This window comes from Chaetomium globosum, genomic scaffold (genome assembly GCF_000143365.1).
Source record: "Chaetomium globosum CBS 148.51 scaffold_1 genomic scaffold, whole genome shotgun sequence".
Classification (NCBI taxonomy): Eukaryota; Fungi; Ascomycota; class Sordariomycetes; order Sordariales; family Chaetomiaceae; genus Chaetomium; species Chaetomium globosum.
The window spans coordinates 1895469-1916527 of record NT_165976.1 but is presented as its reverse complement, the minus strand read 5'-3'; the positions used below and the strand labels follow the sequence as shown (position 1 = coordinate 1916527).

At 57.7% G+C, this 21059-nt stretch overlaps 9 protein-coding genes across 9 annotated transcripts; 4 read left to right on the top strand and 5 right to left on the bottom strand.

The window, feature by feature from the left end:
- Nucleotides 1-605: 605 nt before the first annotated feature.
- CHGG_00634 (uncharacterized protein) lies at nt 606-1181 on the top strand (the record flags this gene model as incomplete). Its single annotated transcript, XM_001219854.1, has 1 exon — nt 606-1181. The coding sequence occupies one exon, from the start codon at nt 606-608 to the stop codon at nt 1179-1181; it is 576 nt and encodes a 191-aa protein (XP_001219855.1).
- Nucleotides 1182-3004: 1823 nt separating this feature from the next.
- Nucleotides 3005-3509, top strand: CHGG_00633 (uncharacterized protein; the record flags this gene model as incomplete). Its single annotated transcript, XM_001219853.1, has 2 exons — nt 3005-3031; nt 3081-3509. The coding sequence occupies 2 exons, from the start codon at nt 3005-3007 to the stop codon at nt 3507-3509; spliced, it is 456 nt and encodes a 151-aa protein (XP_001219854.1).
- A 1455-nt stretch (nt 3510-4964) lies between these two features.
- CHGG_00632 (uncharacterized protein) lies at nt 4965-6774 on the top strand (the record flags this gene model as incomplete). The annotated part of the gene is made up of 3 exons (XM_001219852.1): nt 4965-5052; nt 5178-6384; nt 6453-6774. The coding sequence occupies 3 exons, from the start codon at nt 4965-4967 to the stop codon at nt 6772-6774; spliced, it is 1617 nt and encodes a 538-aa protein (XP_001219853.1).
- Nucleotides 6775-8557: 1783 nt separating this feature from the next.
- Nucleotides 8558-10349, top strand: CHGG_00631 (uncharacterized protein; the record flags this gene model as incomplete). The annotated part of the gene is made up of 4 exons (XM_001219851.1): nt 8558-8645; nt 8727-9617; nt 9676-9847; nt 9917-10349. 4 exons carry the CDS (start codon nt 8558-8560, stop codon nt 10347-10349), a joined length of 1584 nt encoding a protein of 527 aa, XP_001219852.1.
- A 636-nt stretch (nt 10350-10985) lies between these two features.
- CHGG_00630 (uncharacterized protein) lies at nt 10986-11810 on the bottom strand (the record flags this gene model as incomplete). The annotated part of the gene is made up of 2 exons (XM_001219850.1): nt 10986-11467; nt 11603-11810. 2 exons carry the CDS (start codon nt 11808-11810, stop codon nt 10986-10988), a joined length of 690 nt encoding a protein of 229 aa, XP_001219851.1.
- Nucleotides 11811-12302: 492 nt separating this feature from the next.
- Nucleotides 12303-13098, bottom strand: CHGG_00629 (uncharacterized protein; the record flags this gene model as incomplete). The annotated part of the gene is made up of 3 exons (XM_001219849.1): nt 12303-12625; nt 12682-12805; nt 12883-13098. The coding sequence occupies 3 exons, from the start codon at nt 13096-13098 to the stop codon at nt 12303-12305; spliced, it is 663 nt and encodes a 220-aa protein (XP_001219850.1).
- A 722-nt stretch (nt 13099-13820) lies between these two features.
- On the bottom strand, nt 13821-14537 carry CHGG_00628 (uncharacterized protein; the record flags this gene model as incomplete). The annotated part of the gene is made up of 1 exon (XM_001219848.1): nt 13821-14537. The coding sequence occupies one exon, from the start codon at nt 14535-14537 to the stop codon at nt 13821-13823; it is 717 nt and encodes a 238-aa protein (XP_001219849.1).
- A 920-nt stretch (nt 14538-15457) lies between these two features.
- On the bottom strand, nt 15458-18904 carry CHGG_00627 (uncharacterized protein; the record flags this gene model as incomplete). Its single annotated transcript, XM_001219847.1, has 1 exon — nt 15458-18904. One exon carries the CDS (start codon nt 18902-18904, stop codon nt 15458-15460), a length of 3447 nt encoding a protein of 1148 aa, XP_001219848.1.
- Nucleotides 18905-20128: 1224 nt separating this feature from the next.
- CHGG_00626 (uncharacterized protein) lies at nt 20129-20300 on the bottom strand (the record flags this gene model as incomplete). The annotated part of the gene is made up of 2 exons (XM_001219846.1): nt 20129-20213; nt 20263-20300. 2 exons carry the CDS (start codon nt 20298-20300, stop codon nt 20129-20131), a joined length of 123 nt encoding a protein of 40 aa, XP_001219847.1.
- Between the last annotated feature and the right edge of the window lie 759 nt (nt 20301-21059).

The window sequence follows — 21059 nt, the reverse complement described above, 5'->3', positions numbered from 1 at the left end:
TTAACCCATCCTCTTTTCATTTCGAGGGCGGTAAATACCCCAATGTGGACGCGTCATGTCCGGAGTTCGCACGAGGGTCACAGCGAAACCATTCAACGGCACGCGGAAGCAAGCGCGGACAAACACCCGATGCTTGACTCCCCGATTGGCCCATTCACTCCCCGTACTTCTACACCCCGGCAAGCTTGAAACACGTTCGCTCGATAGACGAACATCCTTATCGATGAGCACAGTCTGATCGGCAGCAATTCCGACGGATGGGCTTTATAGCATGAGAAGACCTGGATCTAGATGCCCGGGAGACACCTGGAAAGCTGGCCTCCGGCCGCGAGACAATTCTGGGAATCCTGCCTTCATCACCTCCCAGGAAGGGATTGTTCAGGCATGGATCTGGCATTACCTAGACGACAACTTATTCTCTTTTCCAACAGACGCAGAAGAGGCGTATCTAGTCCCCCCGAGCTCACCCGTCTGGTACCATGTTGCAAGATGCGCCGTGAACCACGGCGGTTGGGGCGGTTGGGGAGGAGGAGGAGGAGGAGGAGGAGGAGAGGTTGGAGAGGGAGGCGTTGCGTGCCGAGGCGCTTTGTGAGGTCAGGCGGGTTATGGCGCTGCTGGAGGATACGCTGCTTGCGGACGGGCGGGAGTGGGTTTTGGGCGGTGGTGGTGGCGGTGATGGTGGTGGCAGTGAGGGTGCGAGAAAAGGGCCGACGTTGGCGGATATCGAGGCCGTGTGGGTGCTTCACTGGATGATTGGCATTCCTGGTGCGCTGTTCGACGCCGGGTATGTGAGCGCCGAGCGGTTTCCGCGGGTGTATGCGTGGGTGGCGCGGTTTCAGGCGGCGGTTGGGGCGGCGAAGGCCGGGGTGGTGGTGAAGGGCATGAGCGGGGAGGAGGCGGCGGTAGTGTTGAAGGGGCAGAGAGAAGGGGTAGGATATTTTGAGAAGGAGGGGGAGGTGGACGCCGCGGACCCGATCGTCAAGGTGTACGGATTGGAGAAAGGGAGCAGGGTCGAGGTGTGGCCGACGGACTCCGGGGCTGGGCATCGGGATCAGGGCTGCCTGGTGAGCCTCGACGCCGAGGAAATAGTCTGGGAGACGGACGCCGGGGTGCGCGTGCACGCACCTCGGCATGGGTTCCGGGTGCGGTTGGCGAGGCCGGTAGAAGAAGTTGGGGTCTGATAAACCGAGTTGCCTCTTATCTCTTATAACTGCTGTAATGCGGCGTGTGTGGCGGGAGTACTGAAGCAGTTCCAGTGAGGATTGAGACACAACGGCCGTAGCATCCCAGTATATATGAGTAGTACATCCATATATACATCCAAACCTACTCTACCTGTGGTCGGGACTGGTTAATCTATGCATGTATTCCTATTATCATGTCTTCTACAAAGTAGGGTCGTTGAGGCAGGAAAGAATAAAAGATATTCGATGTTTGTTCTTCTGCGTTTGATGGGACTTATACGCCAGGTAGCTCCCAGGACATATTGAGCCAAGCCGTGCGGTAATCGCAACAGTGGGAGCAGAAGTAGGATTTGGGCCAGAAGATGGACATACCACTGGACGGATGGGGATGATGTTTGAGTGAGGTGCGATCATATTTGTTTAATAATATTCTTTTTTTTCAACCCGTTTTTTGCTCTTTTTTTGCTCTCTCTCTCCTTCCTTTTTCTCTTCTTTTCTCTCCCTCGCCAGACAAGAGGTTACTTGATCCCACGATCAGGTAACCCAACCTACAAGTACAACACTACGCAGTACCAGTTTAACTTACCGCGATGTAGTGCGACCGTCCTCTCCCTATGCGCTTCCGTCGAGGTGAGCATGTACGTACCTAGGTAGGTATGAAGTCCCAGAGCTTACTGTGCATTACGTCGGCGGCTCTGTTTCGGGGAACACGGGAGTCGGGATTCGCCTTGGATCGGCCAGATCTCACATGTTTATTTGAACCGGGGATATCCACCCATCTTCCGAAGCAGAAATGTTTTCTTTTTTTATCCATGGAACCTGGTGGGAACCGACAGTTCGTGTCTCGGGTAGTGTGCATGTACATACAATTACACTACACCGCATTAAAACGCGGGGAAAAAAGGACCTGGTGTTTGTTCGCACGTGCAAGCACATGGAGAAATGTCAAGGCTTGAATCGTTAGTGTCAGTATACATACATAAGCTCAATAAGGTACTTTAGTTTGGCGTCTGCGTGTCTTGCATCGGGCATTTCCCAGGTTCGACAGTCAAACATGCATGGTTTGGGAGCCGGTGCAGGACTGCAGTGGTGCCTGTGTGTTCGCCCAGCCCCCGTTTTGCCGTTTTGAGTGGTTCGGGGAACCGGTCAGAGTTCCACTTTCTGCTCCCCACACGGAAATGGTCACTCACCAATGGTGGTTGACGCGATTCTTCCGAAAGTGGTTGGCTTCAAGCTTTGCAAAGCACGCCAAGGCCTTCCAGTCGTCTTCGCAGAATGAGAAAATCGAAGTGTCTTTCCCTTCTCTTTCCCCCTTATGGCTTCTTTTTTTTTTTTTTTTTTTTTTTTTTTTTCTTTTTTTCCCCCTACCTTTTTCCTCGATAGTGCAGACCGTGACTTCCGAAACATTCGAAAGCCGGGGTTTTAACCTGGATGCGCTCCACCAATTCCTGTTCTTGACACCTGCAAGGGGGAGGGAGGGGGGGAAGGTGCCGCGTCCGGTGGAGATTGTGCTTCTGCGCCTCGTGTGCGTCCGGCACGGCCAATTTTCAAGCATCATCCAACAAGTGCGTCATAGGGTTGGGAGAGAGGCGCAAAACACAGCAGGGTGCTGGGCGGTGTTCGACAAACTTACTCGAAATTCCACCAAAGGGTGCATCTCCGTCCGATGTTATTGAAGTAACAGAGACTCGATAGAGGTTCACTCGACGCGAATACCTCATATACATCCCTCCTCTGGCTGGTGGAGGTCAGAGTGTTGCCCCCACAGTACGAAAAACCGTTAGGTTACATGGCGCTTGAGACAACATTTCACCACCACCATGTTTCCAATTACGTCATCGCTGCTGGTAATCATTAGAGAACCTGGCGCCGCCCGGCGCGCTTCTTTCATCTCAGCTCCAGGAAGGGCAACAATTGCAGAGATCCGGCCTCAGGGCGGGCTGCAATGGCGATCACAAGAACTTCTCCATTGCGGGAACGGGAGCGGTTTGTTGTTTCTTCCCGTCCCTGCGTCTTTCCGATCACTCCGTCACTCCCAGAGAAGCCGGAGAGCGCGTGTGGCAGTCTGAAAGCGTCGCTAGCAAGGATAATGGCAGCGGGGAACAGACCGGCTTAACTCGTGGTGGGTTGCCAGATTGCACAGTGTCTGACGCAATTCTTCCTCCTCACAGGCTGGCAGGCTGGCAAGAGCAGCGGGGCAGGCGCGGCTTGCGCGCCCTGATTCGATCGCCAAAATCGATTCGCCACAGGTGTCCCACACCCTTGACTGTGTTCTTCCTCTTCACCTCCTTGAGGTTCGGCGCCTCTATTTTCCCTCAGCGGTGAGGCGACGGGTTGTTCAGGTCTTCTTTCTTTTGTTCGATTATGGAGACGTGTTGGGTGCTCGATTCCGAAGTCTGGAGGCGACGGGAAAGACCACCTTGAACACTTTTGTTGGCTCGGCCAAGCCTAGAACGCCCCTTGGACCAGACAGCGAGAAGGCTAGAACAGAATTCCCGAGGGGAAAACTTCCGGGAGCTGCTGATAAATCCCGGAGCCGGATAACAGCCCCGGCCTGGTCGTCTTGATGGCGATGGGACCATCTGAGGCCGAAGGATTGTTGACTTACTTTGGCTGCAAATCCGGATGCGGAACTAGGACATTTTTACATAGTTGTTGGCTTCGAGGGCCGGATTTCCACACCGACGGTATGCATGCAGGCATGCACTGGTTCCGGCGGTCAGTGTTTCGATGGAGGCTCGTTGGGATCACATTATGTTGTTGTTGAAGACAGGCAGGGGCTTCCCGCCGTGTCTCCTTTTCGCTTGCAGCCGTGGGGGAGGTTCGGAACAATCTCACACAGTGTGTACTACTGTAAGGACCCACAGGCCCTTTCTGGTGGCCATCCTCGCTGCGCGCACCTCGAGTCGATTTCAAGTCAGCGATAGATCGATCGGGCCAGAACATCGATGGCATGCTACTGGGCAACAACACGGGAGGTTGTCTCGACCGTGGCACTTGTGTGAGATTAAAAAAAAAAAAAAACAACCGCACAGATGTAAGCGAGGCTGGAGTTGCGAGTGCCGAGAGTGCAAAACACAAGGTGTGGTTAGTGAAAGGGAGACAGAGGGTTTTGGGAACGGCTTCGGTTAAGAAATAGGTAGGGAGGTGTGGTTTTCTTTTTGTTCTTTGGCCTGGCGCCTGGCTTGGTAACCATGTAAGTACAGTGACAGACACTGGCCAGTCGAATCTTCCACCGCAATCAAAGCCAAGTGCAGTGGGCGCCCAGCTGTGGTCGTTCTTGCCATCTGGCTGGACTCGATGCTTCCCATAAATTGGCTGGGTCCTGCAGCGCGATCGATTTCCTCACCATCTCTTTGGCTGGCACTGTGAACACACGGACTCGGGCCCCACAGAGCTACCCCAGTATTTTTTTATTTGACTTGCGCCATTCCTTTTCCCCAACGTCATACCTGACGTCGCTCCCATTCTCGGTCTTGTCTCTTTTCTCCCACACACCTCCATCCCACACATCGACAGTGAATCACACACAACCCACCCAACCCGCACAATCCACACAACCTGCACACGTAACCCGCGCGGAACATACCGCAAACCTAAGCTACGTCAATTATTTACGAAACCGACACGAAAGTAAGCCAGCTCTCCCAGCTGCATATCAGCATGACGGCTCCCCCTGATATGGGCACCTTCCTTTCGTGACCTCATCGTCATTCGCCATCCATTTCCCATTCCTTGTCGCACTAACACTGAGGCACCGCAAAGTTTCTGATTGACATCATGGGGCCGCCCACTGGAGTGACTGGCCGAGGCGCATCCAAGTCGCCTCAACAATCCACCAAGCAACCGAAATCATCGTCGCCACCATGTGAGTGCATCCCCAGGATCCCATAGTGCGGCATCGCGCGTTGCTGTCGTTGCCATCGTCGCCGCCGTTGTCGGCCTCGTCGATCCATGTTGAACATTGTCGCCAACTCTCTGTTTCTCTTCTAGTCACAGCCTCCACACGAGACGACACCCAAAAATCCGAAGAAACAACCAGTACCGAAATTTCCAAGCCACTGGCGCCCCCCCCACGGCCCAATCAACAACAGCAGAATTCGAACAGCCCCGACTACTTTGGACATGTGAATGCTGCATCGCTCAACCTGGAACCGAACCCGTTCGAGCAGTCCTTTGGCAGCGCACCGCCCGAGACTCCTGGCGGCACCAAGCTGCCGTCCGTAGCTGCTCTCACTTCACCTTCGTCACTTCTTCCTGGCAATACGCCATTCCCCTGGGGTGCTGGCTCCCTGAGGACCGGCCCATTGAGTCCTGCGATGCTTTCGGCTCCAACCAATGATTACTTTAGCGATACACATCATATCCGCGGCGGTTTCCCGACCCCGAACGAGTCATCGCTACGGAGCGGCTTGACCCCCGGGGGCAGTGGGTCGATGTTCCCCGCGCCCAGCCCTAATTCGCAGGCTATTTTCGCCCAGCTCGCGGGGGGTCCGAGTGCAACACCGGGCACCATCGACTTCCACCGGACTGCCGTCAGTGCTGCCGCCGCGAAACGCGAGCAAGCTCAGGCGCAACAACAACAACTTCCTATCGTCGCTCCGACGTCCCAGCCACAGGAGACAAGGGACGGAGCCCAAGTTCCCAACAACGTAGGAGCCAATCCCCCAACTGGCCCTTTTGACCCACATGACAACGATGCGGCGAGCGGCCTTTACATGCTCGCACAGGGGCGGAACGCGGCTCAACCGGCCGCTCTTCAGTACTCCGCCTCGCAAACCTCGCAGGCGCAAATCCGCAGCGGCATCTCGGCCGCACCGGCAGCACAGCCTGCGAACACGTCTCCCCAGATGAATGGTGCGCCTTCTGTTTCCGGGAGCTCCGTCCGTGCCGCCAGCGTAGCGAGCGCGAAATCCGACGAGAACCAGGTTGCGCGGCCAAATACTCGCGCCAGAGGAAAACGGAATCCAGGAGGCGCCGCCGCCGGCACGCGTCGCAAGGCCGAGGACACGCAGGTCAAGGCGCAGCGCGGAGCCAAGAAACAAAAGACGAACGGCAGGCGTAAGTCGTCAAGCAGCCAGGACCAGGACATGGACCACTCGGAGGAGGATGATCATGATAAGAGTGATAAAGAAAACGGAGGTGATCCCAAAATGAAGACGGATGACGAGAAACGGAAAAACTTCCTCGAGCGGAACAGGTACGTTTTACACCAAGATGCAAATGGATGGCCTGTGCGACAAAGGCTGATGCTAATATGCCCCGCAGGGTTGCTGCGCTTAAGTGCCGTCAACGGAAGAAGCAATGGCTAGCCAGCCTTCAGGCCAAGGTGGAGGAATATGCTGTGGAGAACGAAAACCTTAATCACGAAATCGCCGCTCTCCGTGAGGAAATAATCGGCCTGAAGACCCTACTCCTCGCACACAAGGACTGTCCCGTGTCGCAGCAGCAGGGCTTACACGGGACGTATATGCCCGCTCCCCTTGAAACCTTTAATAACCCTCCCATCAATGCTTACGGCATGGCACCTCCTCCCATAAACGGGCAGCCCGTCATGGCGGGCCAGGGAATCGACCGGCGGTTCTCATAGAGTGGGAACTGGCAGGCACCGCAGTACCACGGTCAACCGTTTGACCCGGCGGCGCCAGCCACACATCCAAGGAATGCCCAACATGCCATGTTTTGATGTCTCGGCGAAATCCTCGACTCTACTTTCTTTTTACATTTATCATCTCTATATACACGGGACGGGGGCTGGGATGTACAAGTAACAGGACCGGCAGATCCCTTGTCTTTGGCTTCTCAGGCGCGTTGGGGGTTGGTGAGGCGGTGCTGTCGACAGGGACAACAGTACCCTTCCTCGCCAGCCGTGTAGTACGACAACAAGAGGACATGCATTAAAAGCGGCGTTTGGTGGGGTTCAGACCTTGGGAGGAGGAATGATTTTTTGGGGAGGGGGGGGAATGGGAGGAAAGGCGTTGGAAGGGTTTTAGTGAATGGGTTGTCGGTGGGGGGGAAAAAAGGCTTGAGCGATCCCGTCTTTTACTGAGGATGGGGTCGCCAGACCCCCATCTCTTTCTGGCGTTATTGGCTTTTTTTTTTTTTTTTTTTTTCCTTTTTCCCTTTTTCCTTTGTCTTATCTCTTCTATTTTTTTTTGGGTTTTGGTTGCTTTGCTTGGTTGGCCCGAACGAGGGGGAATACTATGGCGGCGGGCTGATGGGTGGTCGACGAACATCCATGTCTTTCTGTTGTTGCTGGTGACGGGTTGATTGATATATGGGGGCCGCCAAAGCTCCGTGTCTTTCCGCTGTTGCTAGCGACGGGTTGATTGTATGGGTCGCCAACCCCCGTGTCTTTCTGCCGTTGCTGGCTCCTCTCATCTTCGCATATCCGTACGAGGTAGCGATTAGTTAATGGGCTACGATAGCTAAAGTACAACGGTGCTATACATGATTTATTGGTGTTGTGATCTGATGGCGTTGTGATGCGGTGGACAAGGACACCTCTCGAGGTTGGACAACTACCTTGATAGGTCCATATGTAATGGATCGCCATCCACGGCAACACAGGCCAGGGCAAGATAAGCTCGAGTCAACAATATCTGGGCTGAGGTCATTGCAGGGATACATATGCTGAGGGGTGCCTGACCGTTGCAGAATACCGAAAGGATAATGGATAATGTCTCAATAACTGATTGATGTTAGTTAATATTGACCCTCTTCTGCTTTTATCCCTCTCCTTGAAAACGATTGAGTAGGCATGTGAAGTACAAAGTAATCACGGAGAATAATTGGAGTGGAGAGAGAGCAGTTGCGTCATGGCACTGCTGTAAATTGGAGATTGGAGCCGCTTCAAGGTGGTAGGGTGGTGGGATGAGATTTGGGAGATGGTCCGAGCGCCCCAGCAGCCACATTCTGCAACCGCGAATAAACAAACCGGAGCGCAACTTCCCGCCGTTCGCGATCCCGCCAGCCCACTTTACAGAGTTTCGAAGGCCTGCATCATTCTCGCCGCCAGCGAAAGAAAAGAAGAAGAAAAAAAAACAACAACATCTATTAGGCACACATTAAATCACCCCATTTTGGTACGGGGGCTTCAAGTGGTGAAATAACGCGAAACAACTCGGTTCCCGAGCTCAGATTGACGCGTCGAGCATCTCTCCCCCCCTGCTCGCTGCAAAGGAGGAGTTCTTGGTCACCCGAAAACACATTGAAAATTGCCGCGACGCGCCGTAGCCGTCATCCCGTCTCGCCTTTCCGCCACCCGTCGCAAAACCCGAGCTCCGTACGATTGAAACCCACCCACGCGATACGAAACTTGCCGCCCCGAGCCCGACGACCGCATTCATGTGCCGACCGCCCCGCCGTCATCCATGACTACTCTCGTACGGACTCGCCATCCGCTACAAGTCTTGAGCATGAGCAACCAGCCGGAGCGACGGCAAAGCAAACGCCTCGCCAGTACGTCGCTGCCCCTCTTGCCATCACGCCCGCTACCGAGTAGCCAAGAAACGGAGACGACAACGACGACGACGACGACAGCAAGGACCAGAGGGAGGAAGCGGAAGGATGCTGCCGACTTGCCCTCCTTTTCCTCCGCCGCCGCAGGGGTTTACGACGAACAGGACGGGGATTTTCTATTCACGCGCGGGTCAAAGCGGGCCAAAACAGCGCCCGTGCCTGAGGAGGACGAACTAGGGGAAGAGCCTGCGCCGGCGCCAGTACTGGCCAAAAAGAGCGTGGGGAGGCCACCGAAAGGGGGTGTAAGACGAAAAGCTTCATCACCGGCCCCGGTCCCAACACCACAACCTGCGCCAACGAGGTCGAGGGCTGCAGCACCAGCCCCAACGACAAGGAGGGCGTCAAAGCGGAAATCGAGCCCGGATCCTGCGCCACCGCCAGAAGATGATTTGGTGATACCCAAGTCCAAAACCCGGCGGAAATCGCGCGAGGCGACGGCTGGGAGGAAACCGCCGCCAAAAGGGGCCAGAGCTTCAAAAATGAACGGAATCTCGCAGATGATAGAACCTGAAGAAACTGAAGAATACGAAGACGAGCGGCCACGCCCCTCCGGACGGAAGGACGAGACCCCCAGCTCGGCCGGCCCACAACCACAATCCCAGATGATCGCACTCCCCTTCAGCGACACACCCATCATCAACCGCAACAAGGAGTTCCGTAAGAAGGGCGGCGCGAGTGGTGGTCGGCGTAGCAGTCTGGGGATGCGCGGGCGGCGGGCCAGCTCGCTGATCGAGAACGGGCACAGTGCGCTGCCGCACCGCCAGGTTGACCCGGCCGAGTTTTACAAGTACATCTCAGCCGAAGGGCTGAGCGAGCCGCGGCGGATGAAGCAGTTGCTGGTGTGGTGTGGAGAGAGGGCGCTAAGTGAGAAACCGCCACATGGGCGGCCAGGGTCGAGTGCTATTCTAGGAGGTAAGTAAACCGGGTATGCCTTTGGAGTCTGGGGATCGATGCTGACAGCCTGGCCTAGCACGTGCGATACAAGACCAGCTCCTCAAAGATTTTGGCGCGCGGTCCGAGTTCTCCGACTGGTTTGCGCGGGAAGACGCCCCCAAACCACCCATCCCCGTCGTCCTGCAGCCCAACCCGCGAAATGTCGACTACGACGCCAAAATCGCCGACCTCGAGGCCAAAATCGAACGGTACCTACCCCCTTATTCCCCCACACATCACAACCCCACGCACGCACTAACTAACCTCACCACCCCCAGACTTAAAGCCCAAAAATCCGCCTGGCAAGCCATCGCAACCCCCCTCCCCACCGTCGGACCTCTCTACCCGGACCCCGACCCGCGCAAGGCGCCCCTCCCCGACGCCACCCTCCTCGACCCCTCCGAAGCAGCCATCCTAGCCTCGCTCACCAGCCCGGAGACGTCCTTCGGGGCCTTCAAGCGGCAGGCGCGGTCGCGGCTGCAGAACGCGCAGACGGCGCTCGAGTTCCGCGTCGACCGCCTCGCCGACGGCGTCCACAAGCTCGACATGCGCGTCGCGACGGCGGGCCGCGAGGCCGATGTCGTGCTGGCGCTGAGCGCGGCGCGGTTGAGGGAGCGGGAGGAGAGGGAGAGGAGGGCGGTGGGGACAAGTGGGGTGAGTGTGATGGAGGTGCTGAGGAGTTTGGGGCGGATTTTGCCCGAGGGCGGGTAGACTTACTTGTCTCTGTTTCGCGCGGTATGGGAATGGGAGGGCCTGGTTCGGGTGATGATGAGTCAATGATATTTTTGGGGTGTTCTGGCTGCTCTTTTTTGTTGCTGTGGCTCGCTTTTCTTTCTTTCTTCGCTTTCCATGGCGGTGGGGTGGCATAGCGGTGTTTGCTACGGCGTTTTGAACGGCGGGGAAGGGAGTGTCATGGGACCGAGCATCGTGTTCCTGGACGGTCAACAGGGAGGGAAGGGCAAAGGGAAGAAGGGTGAGAGCAAGAGGGAGATGTGATGGTAGGGCCGTCGGCTGTCGGCGTCGGCTTGAACCTGGTATACCCCGAGTAAGGAACCGAGAATGAACAGGAATCGTGTGTGTGTGTGTGTGTGTGTGCGTGTGTGCGTGTGTCGTTCTTCGTTGATGTCTGTCTGTCCGTTTTTCCGTCCGTCCCTGCCCATACATCCATCTGGTTACTGTAGACAACAATACTGTACACCGACCTACTCGTACATACATACAAACCACGTCATGTCATGTCATACCCCCCCCTAAGTCATCCCACCACATTAGCCAACAGGCCATGCCCTCTCCTCAAATGCTCAAATGACATCCCAGCCCTCCCCACATCCCATACTTCCCTCACATCTATTTCTTATACTCCTCTAACGCCGGCATAAACCCCATACCCCCCTTCCCCGCCCCCCGCCGGCTCTCAACATGCTCCCGCAGCAGCCGCAGCACCTCACTATCCCGCCACCGCGCCGGCACGGGCCGATACGCCGGCTTGAACGTCCCCACCGTCTGCGCCCACTCCCCCGGCCGGGGCGACTGCTGCACCGCCTCGCTCGCACTCGCACTCGCACCTGCACTCCCCCCAGCTTGCGCACCAGCTTGCGCATCAACCTGCCCCGGCCCCGGCCCCGCCCCCGCGGCCCCCCCAATTTGAGATCCCTCCCCCTCAGGCTTCTGCTCCTGCTGTGTCGCCCAGTAGTAGATGTCCCAGTCGTTCTCGTCCAGGAAGCGGTCGTACTCGGCCAGCTGGGCGGGGGTCATGCGCGCGAGGCGGGCCGAGGCGAAGGTCGAGAGGAGGAGGTCGGATTCGAGCGTGCCGCGTTTGCGGGATTGGTCTAGACGGGGCGGGGGGGTTAGTTGGTTGGTTGGTTGGGGTGATGGGGTGGGGTGGCTTGTTGCGAGGGAGGGAGGGAAGGGGGATGAATTATTTGGCGTGCCGCACGCGGGCTATAGATAGGTGGGATACGTACAGACGAGACGGGCGCGCATGGTCTCGGGGTCTTCGCCTACGCGGCGCAGCGGCTCGACTCGGAAGGTGGCGCCTTGGAGCTCGCCGACCTCGAGGTCGCGGGCGGAGGGTTGTTGCGAGGAGTTGAAACGTAACAGGCGCATGGATGGTGCTGTGAGAGAGGGCCGCGCGCGGCTGATGGCGCGGGTTACGGGGCGGAGGGTGGCCATTGTGTGCTGTGCTGTACGTCGTTTGTTCTTCGTTTTACCTTTTTTGCTCGTCTGGTAAGATTCACGGACTTGGGCGGACGGTCGAGGTTGAGTTGCGGATGCAGAATCGAACATGGATTTGTCAACGGCGCCGGTCGAATGCTTGGTTAAAGCTTGGCTGAGCCGAGGCCGAAACTTGTGGAGACCGAGTCCCCGGGTCTTGCCGTGCCGGTCCATCGGTCCATTTCACCACGCGTGATGGCGGATATATTCTCCGCTGGCGGCATATCAACGAGGCCCGTTTGCATTACCAAAACCAGATATCGGCTACCCGATCACGTCCTTGGAGCATTCCTGTAGACGCCCAAATACAGCCCGTTTTCCACCCACCAAGACAACATATACAGTACATCATATCCCATGCTCGCCTGCGTAACAGTTCATGTAAAACTCCTGTCCCGTAAAGCCACAGTCTAGAACCAGCCATCCCAGCCCTCCCAGACCAGCCACTCATCAAATCAGATGCTTCGACCTGAAATACGCCCGCAGATACATGATCTGCCACGCCCAGAGTCCGATCAGGAGGAAGGTGGTGCCGAAGCCGAACCACTTGACGCGCGTGTTGGTGCTCTCGTTGGTGTCGCGCAGCGTCTGCTCGCGCGACCGCAGGTACTCCATCTCGTTGACCACCTCGGCCACCATCTCCTCAATGCGCCTCAGCTCCGTCTCGACCGGCTTCAGCTTCTCCGTCGCCTGGATGGCTGACCAGTCCTTGGCGTCGGCACCGATGTCGATATCCAACTCGATATGGCGGTACGGGTGTTCGACGTAGCGGGCTGTCCGCCTGTGTTAGCACTAGCTTGTCTCTCAGGGGCAGCTCGGGGTCACCCACAGCCAGTCAAGATGTTCTCAAAGCACACGTCGAACGGGGCGTCGGCGTGCGAGGTGAAGACGGTGCGCTGCTCGCCAGCAATGTCCTTGGGCTTGCCGTACTCGTTGCCTGTCGAGTCCGAGATCTGGAAGCCGGGTCTGTCAGTGCCCATCCATCCCGTATCTCTTGAAAACCCCGGATCCCATCTTCTCAAATACTCACATGCATGTTGAGCTGCATGCCGTCGCCCCTCCACCCATCGACAATGGCCGTCACGACGACGAGCATGTCCTTGGCCACAAAGTTGCGGATGCATCGCCGCGAAGTCTTGTCGTGGCCGCTGCCCGCCTGAATATCCAATTTGAGAGCATTCGAGCCAACGGCCAGTAGCAGCAGTACGCTGCAGACTTGCTGCAGTACCGATCGTAAACGGGCCATGGTCGCTGTGTCGCGTGTGAAGGCGGTTGTGTGATGGCAGAATACACACAGGAGACGCTGAAATGCAAGCTTACACCCAAGTTTCGGTAAAAGGGCCAGCTGTCGCTTGCCCCTGGAGCCTGTGGGGCGCGTTTTTTGAGTCTGCCAATGAATGAACTCTACTTCTTGCCAGCGATTGGAAAGTCAAAGCTTCGAAGCCTTGCGGCCCCACTGATCGCGTCGCCAAACTTTCTCAGCCTCGCGAACTTGGCTTGGCCGTCTTTTGTTTCTAGCCACCATCGCAATCCAAGCAAGCTTCAACCTGCATCGGCCGCTCAAGTTCCAGTTCCACACATTTCCAACACAACCACCACATCTCGGCGCGCCGCGAATTCTCGCGACATCCCACCGCCAAGATGCCTAAATGTAAGCCATCCTCTCCCACGCAATTCTTTCCCCCAAAAAGCACACCTCGCTAACCCCAAACCTCCCCAATCCCCAGTCTTCTGCGACTACTGCGACGTCTACCTCACGCACGACTCGATGAGCGTGCGCAAGGCGCACAACAGCGGCCGCAACCACCTGCGCAACGTCGTCGACTACTACCAACGTACGTCCTCCACCACCAGACGCACGCGGCGCACTCCCCAGCAACCCCTGCTAACCCACTCTTTCCTCCTTCCCCCCTTCTCAGAAATCGGCCACGAAAAAGCCCAATCCGTCATCGACTCCATCACGTCCTCCTACGCCGCCGAAGGCCAAGCCCACGCCAACCCCATGCTGCCGCATAACCAGCCCGGCGGTGGAGGCTTCGGGCTCGGGCCCGGCGCAGGGCCCATGGGTATGGGAGGAGGCGGACCGGGAGGCGGACCGGGAGGACCAGGAGGCGGACCAGGAGGCATGGGCATGCCGCCGCCGCTGCCGGGGATGCCGCCCATCCCGGGCATGATGCCACCCTTCCCGGCCGGGATGCCGCCGCCGCCCTTTCCCATCCCGGGCATGCCTGGCCTGCCGCCGGGGATGCCGCCGCCGCCGTTTGGGGCGGGTGGAGCTCCAGGTGGTGGCGCGGGTGCTGGTGGTGGTTCTGGTGGAGCGCCGGCATTTCCGTTCCCGCCGCCTTTCCCGCCGCCGCCTGGTGGTCCCGGTGCGCCGGCCGGGTCGGGGGCGCCACCGCCGTTTCCAATGCCTGGGGCCGGTGGTGCGCCGCCGCCGTTTCCGCCTGTGGGGTTCCCGCCGCCGGGTGCGGGTGGTCTGCCGTTTCCGCCGCCTCCTGGTGCCGGTGGGGGGTTCCCTGCGTTTCCGCCGCCGCCGGGGGGGTTTCCGGGGGAGAAGCGGTGATTTCTTTTGGGGTGAGGAGGAGAGCTTTGGCGGTGTTGTTGTCCACGGGGAGAGAGGTCCAGGCAAGCAGGTGATAGAGGGGTGGCGAGATAATGAGCGGAGTGTGCCTGGGTTGTTGTCATCATTGGTACTGTAACTTTTGCTGTTCTGACATTCGATGGGACGGGACACTGCGACGGCGTATAGGCGTTTTTCGCGGCAGGAGGGGCAGAAAAGGTAGGAAATTGTTTAAACTACTATAGAACAAAATGTAATGTTCTGTCCACTGCTGGCTTTGAGGTACGTTTGTGCTCCCGTGCGCGGACTAGAACTACTGCCCGTATAAGCCAACGAACAAAACACCACATACACACTCCCACCCACATACATGCCGTGTAGCACATTACAGCAGGGTGGCCCGGGGCAAATGGCACTTCAATACAGCAGATATCAAATGTTTGGATGGGAAGCATCCCTCTCGATTGCATGGTATCATCATCAGCGAGAAATACAAGACCCGTTCTACTCAGTACACTCCCCCGTCATCAGAGGCCATAGACCATGGACCCTCATCATAATCATCCCACCCTTCCATTCCCAATCATCTCTCATACCATCTGACAGACGAAAAGCAAAAAACAGACGGAGCAATGCCTCCTTCGAAACATGAAACCACACGTCATAAGTCATGCCCGTCTCATATCCCGCCCGCTCTTGAAGGCCGTCATGTCCCAAGAAACGCCCCCGCCCAAATCATCATCTCAACAGGCTCCTGAGCCCGCTGACAGAAAACCTCACATGTCCCTGCATGATCTTTATAGACAGATGAAAGGGATATAAAAGACGACAAAGAAAAGAGAAAACAAACAAAAAAAAACTCATCACATCATAAACCGACCTTCGTCCCAGAGGCGGAAGAAGAAAAAACCAACCACTCAACCGCTCTTCTCAAGAAGCGGTATGGTCAGGCATCTCTCTCTCTCCTCACTCGGAACCACCCAGAGAAATCGCCACCCTCACCTCACCTCACCTCACATCACCTCTCCCTCCCCCTCCCCCCTCCTCAACCCCCCCTTTCCCTCAACAACCTCCTCTCCCTCTGCTGCGCCTCCACATACAACGCGTCGCGATCCCGCCACGAATTCCTCCTAATCACCTCCCCGACCCCATCGCGCACCTCCCTCGGCCCCGAGATCTTGCCACGCAGTTCCTGCGTGCGCTTCTCCCGCCGCCGCTCGCTCAGCCGCCGCGGGAAGTTGATGCGGTCGCCCAGGGTAGGCAGGAACCCGGTCGTGCCTCCGGTACCATCGTCCCCGCTGTTCTCGGCATCTCTTCTCTGGGAAGAGCCGCGGCGGAGGGAGGTTCTCGCTTTCAGGCTGAGGGACCGCCACAGGCGCGTGTACCGCCGCTGGCTGGCGGGGGGGTAGTACGGCCGGCCGTTCGCGGTAGTAGCAGTGGCTACTAGTGGTGGAGTGCCCCGCGTCAGGGATTCCATGCTGCGACGGAACTTCATCACGCGCAGGTTGCCGCTCGGCGTGCGGCGGATGGTTCTGCGGTCGGGCGCGTCGTCCGCCGTAGCGGGGTAGGCCGTGTCATAATAGCCGCCGTCGCCGCCTCGGTTGCCGTAGCCGTTGTCCCAGTTGTCGCGGTCGTCGCGTCGGGGAAGGATGGCGAAGGTGCGCTTGAGGCGCTCGCTCAGCCTGCGGCGGGGGGCGGGGAAGGAGGGGGAGAAGGGGGCGGGCCGGTTGTCGATGGGCGGGTAGCGGTAGGTTCGGTCGTCTTCGTCGTCGTGGTCGTCGTCATGGTCATCGTCGTAATCGTCTTCGTCCGAGGAGGAACAGCAGCCGCAGTCGCAGCGCTCGTCTTCGGCGTAGGCGGGCCGCCAGTGCGGGTGGAGTCTGGTCTCGTCTTGGGGGCCAGAGTCACCCGTCGAGCGGCGTTTGAGGCGGGGTCGTTCGTCCCGACGTCTGATGTTTCGAGAGAGGGAAAATGTCCGGGTAAGGAGGCCAACGGGGCGAGCCGGGGAAGGGCCGTAGTCGCTCGTTGTTCGGCGGGTTAGGGCTCGTTTGAGTAGGGATAGGCTGCGCTTCGGCTTCTCCGCCGTCATTTCGTAGTAGTTGCCAAGTTGTGTCTGCTTCTCAGTTGTCGGTGTTAGACCCGATGGCGTGGCCGGGATGAAATTGATGGCTGGAGGTTGAGGCGGCGCTCGTGGGTTCCTTAGTGGCGAGTCGACATCGTCCACGGAGAACTGCTGCGGCGGCGTGACGGGAACACCACCGTTCACATCGGTCATCTTAACGACCGGAATATCGAGGCCAGGGCCCTTGTACTGTTCCAGAGAGGAGCTCTCCGATGGTTTGGCGGAATGGTCAACGAGCACGACAGATTTACTCTGGTGCGGGTAGATATTGACGGCCATGGCCTCGGAAACCTCGGCTTGAGAGGTTGGGGCTGTGTCGGCCGAAGCGACGGAAAGCGGCGTGTTTTGCACGGACAGCCTCGTCCCATAGAAGGGGTCTTCATCCCGGTCGGCGCCGCTCTCTCGCTGGGTGCCGTGCGAGTCCCGGAGCGTCTGAACAGAGCTCCCGCCCGACCTGCTCTGCTTCTCCCGCGGAGTCCGCCCAACCGGCACGGTAGGTTCCCTGCTCTCACTTTTACCGGTCGCAGACGGTAAATCCGTCCCTCTCCCGTTCCGTAGCGTATCGCTGCTTGTCGGCGGAGGCTGATTCTGCAATTTGTCAAGTTCCCGACTCGCGTTCTGCAGAGCGTGGTGCGCTTGCTGCGCCTGGAAGACGTTATGAGTCTTCAAGCTCTCTGCTGTTAGCGAGCCCGTCCTTGACACATTTCGACTCGTGGGCGCCGAAAGCGAAGAGGACCGAGTAGGGATGACCGGGGGGAAATCCATAGTCCGTTCATCCCCTGCTCTGGATCCATCCGACTCAGAAAGCGCCCTGCTTCGACGGTAAGGCCTTTCAAAAACAGGAACATTTTCTCTGCTCTTGGACGGTTGCGAAGTCGGAACAGAGCTGAGGCTGCGAGATCTCCGGCTGCTCGTTGACCGCAGGGAGGGCGATTTGCTGTTGTTGGATTTGACCGAGGAGCGGCGCTCAGGAATCACAACGACTGGCACACCGCCGTTATTCCACACCGAACGACGGGCTTTCCGGCTTGAAATGGAGTTGTTGGTGGCCGTCGAGGCATAGCTTTCGCGGACGGCTTCGGCCGCCCTGGGGACTGCCGATTCCTGACGTTGACGTCGGCCATCGGCGGCTGGAGAGACGGATGTCGGCGCAGAACTGGCCGGGGATACTTCGGAGCCCGAGTCCCGTAAGGCGCTCTGCTTCCTAACGTGTCGCAACGTCTTCCGTCGCTGAGGCGCCGTTTCTACGAGCCTAGCCTCCACCACAGTCGATGCATTCGATTTCGTTGATAGGATCGAGGAACGCTTGATATCGATGCTAGCTGAAGACTCGGAATCCACAGGAGCAGCCCGAGTCGGGTATCGATCCGAAGCAACCCTGCGCGAAGGGTATACGATCGGGCTTTCTTCTAGAGACATAGAACGAATCGCCCGGGTGGCGTTGGTTGGTGTTACTGCTCTATCGTCAACGACTTCTGTTTTTCGAGTCTCCCTTGGGCGACTCGGCCGCCGTTTCCTGATGGTTACATTCCTCATAAGATCCGAGTCCCACTCCCTCACGGCCTCGTTGGGCCCTCTCTCCCCGCTTGCCCACTCGCCATCAAACTTGTTAAACTCAGGCATGATCCTCGGTGTCGAGTCAGCTATGGAATCCGGGTCGAGGCTTAAACCCAAACCGACAGGCTGGGAGACGCTCCTGGTCTCCCTGCTAACTTGCCGAACGGTGCTCTGTGAGGTCCTCGCCGAAGCTAATCCCGGGCGCATGGTCGACTTCCCATCGTCATCATCGGACGAGGACGGGTTCTCCCTCGCGGTTGTGAACGACTCGGCCCGTGAACCTGTCGTGACTTTCGACGAGTTGCGCCCGGTTATCGGGGGCCGCTGCTGAGTTTGACTCGTGGCAGGGCCTGGAGGCGTCCGATCGGGGGTCAAATTTGGGGTGGGCAGGGTTTGTTGGTTAGTGGGAGTCGCTGGGGGACGCGACTCGGCATCATCAGCGCTGCTCAAAGAATCGCCAGCGAGTTTGGGAGTCGAGGGATCCGCAGGATGGCTGGCCGAGGAAGTCCGGGAGTGCGCAGGCGGTGTGGGTGGTGGCTCTGGACCTCTTCCTGACCGGCTCGCGCGTAGTCGGAGGCTGGGGCTCAGGGTTGGTGACGCGCCGTTTTGGGACAGAGACGCCTCGCTCCCCTGCCCGTATCTCCACGAACCCGAGCGCTGCAATTCATCCTTCCGGGGATGCGGTAGAACCTTGTGTTTTTTGAACATGCGCGGATGGCCCTCGAGGCGATCCGAGTCCAAGCCGAGAGCAAAGTCTGCATGGGATGTGCCCATGTTGGGGAGAGAAGCCCGGAAGTCACTGCCCACGGTCATGGTGACGGATCGACGGGGGCGGGCCCGGGGTATCGTCCTCGTTGTTTTTGCGCTCTTCTAGAGTGGGGAACGAAGAAGCGGCAGGATTGCGCGCATATTGCTGGCAGCGATAGATTGGTCGTTAGCAGCAAGGGGCTCGCTCGGTGCGGCGACGAGAAGCAGAGGCTCGTCGATTGTGCCAAGGTACGATGGTTGGAAACACCCCGCCGAGTTGGGGGCGCGCAGGGGGGGCAGCCGAAGGACACGGACTTGTTGGCGCTGGACCACGTTCGAAGTAGAATCGCGGGAGACCTGAGACATCGACAAGTGGCAAGTAAACGTTGAGTGGTTTGTTGGCGAGAGGCCAAGGTCGTGCTGCCGTCTGAACAGAGCTGACACAAGCAGGTGAGTGGCAGGGCCCCTCGGGTGTCGTGTCCGATCTGGCGCGGGACGAACCCTCTTTGCCTCTCGAGTGGCTCCAACTACCAGGTGCTGCGGCTAATCATCAATCATGCCCTCGCCAGGCAGGAACCAAATCACTTGTTGAACAAGGTAAACGGTGCACAGTGAGTGGCTGTCCTGGCTGTCCCTCTAGATACCGTTATTCCGAAACATGGTCGATGGGGGTGGGCGGCTCTTGGGTGCAGTCGCGGGGCATCTGATCAGAGATGTGAGGTCCCGAGGTCAAGGGTTGCAACTGTGCTGCAGCGATGGCGCACGCCTGGAACAATGCAATGTTCTCGATCAGAGAAAGTCGAGGGCGCAAAGGAAGGACGCAGCCCACTTGGCGCAGCACCTGCACGCAACCAATGGAACGTTGTGAGTGCCCAGACATCCATCCCATCCCATGGGCAAAAAAAAGCCGAGCTCCAAGTGCAGTTACTTCGTAGATGCCGACGAAAAGAAAGCCATTCATAAGCCCAAAGTCTACTTCTATTTGACTCGGGTTCTTTTATTTAATTCCTGGTGCTTTGTTCTCTTTTGTCTCCTTTTTCTTTCTTCGTTTCCTTGACTTCTTTCTCTTTTCTTGATTTCTTGTCCCCGTTTTGAGTTTGACCTTTTTTGGCCAGAGCTGCCAGATTGACGCACCGCGAGATCCCACAGTCGCAATTGGCTAGGCCCTGACGCGCTGTAAAATAGGCAGGCTGGGAAGGAGCTTCCGGTCGCCCACCTTGGAATTACCTCCCATCGTTGGCCGTTTCTGTTCCTTTTAGGCCCATCGCATCGTCCCTCTCAGAATTTTCATCAAGGCCAGGAGGTTGGTGTTGCAAAATCTTGCCAGCCTTCCAGAATGAGCCCGGACTTGCCAGGATACCGGTTTTTATTCATCCTTGACTCATTGTTGTAATCAATTACTTTACCGTGTCTTCATGCGACACTCGGGCTCGGCGCCCTTCGCTGTCCACTCGTGGTGCATCTTGACCGTGCACAACAGCCAGCTGTCGGCGCCGACTGCGAGTGCAGAACTGCGATACGGACAAGGCCTGGGGGCGCAAAGACAAGCATCGGTCGAGATTATGGCCCCTTGGCTCGAGGGCTTGCTGCGGGCTGCCACCGAATCAACTGACGGGAAGGACGGATCTCAGTTGCCTCCTTGCCTCGACACCTGCAGAACCCAAAAAGCAGCTCGAACGAATACACCAGCCACATCTTCGGCCTTGGTGACCGATCTCGCTGAGACAACACTAGGTCATGCCCTTTTTAAGCGAGGTCTTCCTCTCGGTCGCTCCGGAGGCCGGCCGGAAATCGGTCCCCGCTGTACCTCAAACCGACACGTGCAGTGTCCCACAAGCGTCCGCTTCCCCTCTCGTCCTTCCCTTGCCTCCTCACCTTTGCAGAAGTTTCCTCTCCAGGGGTTCTCTCAGCCCTGTCCCGATATCTTCATCTGGTTTCTTGACCTCTGTCTCAGAGCCACGTGTTCGGGCGTACATAAGTCCCGCTGTCAGCCCAAGCCCGGCCCCCGGCCCGGAGACGAGCAGCCCCGGAGGATGTGGGTCTTGATTGACTCGGCCTGATCTCCGGGCTCACGGTCGTTGGGTTCTCCTCTCGAGTCTGCACCATCCCCAACGGGCTGCTGATACCCAATAGCCGATCATCGAGATATTAATTCCGTTCTATCCTCGTTTCGAATGTTATGAAATCATAATCTCTTCTCTCTCGTTGAGCGTTCCCTTCC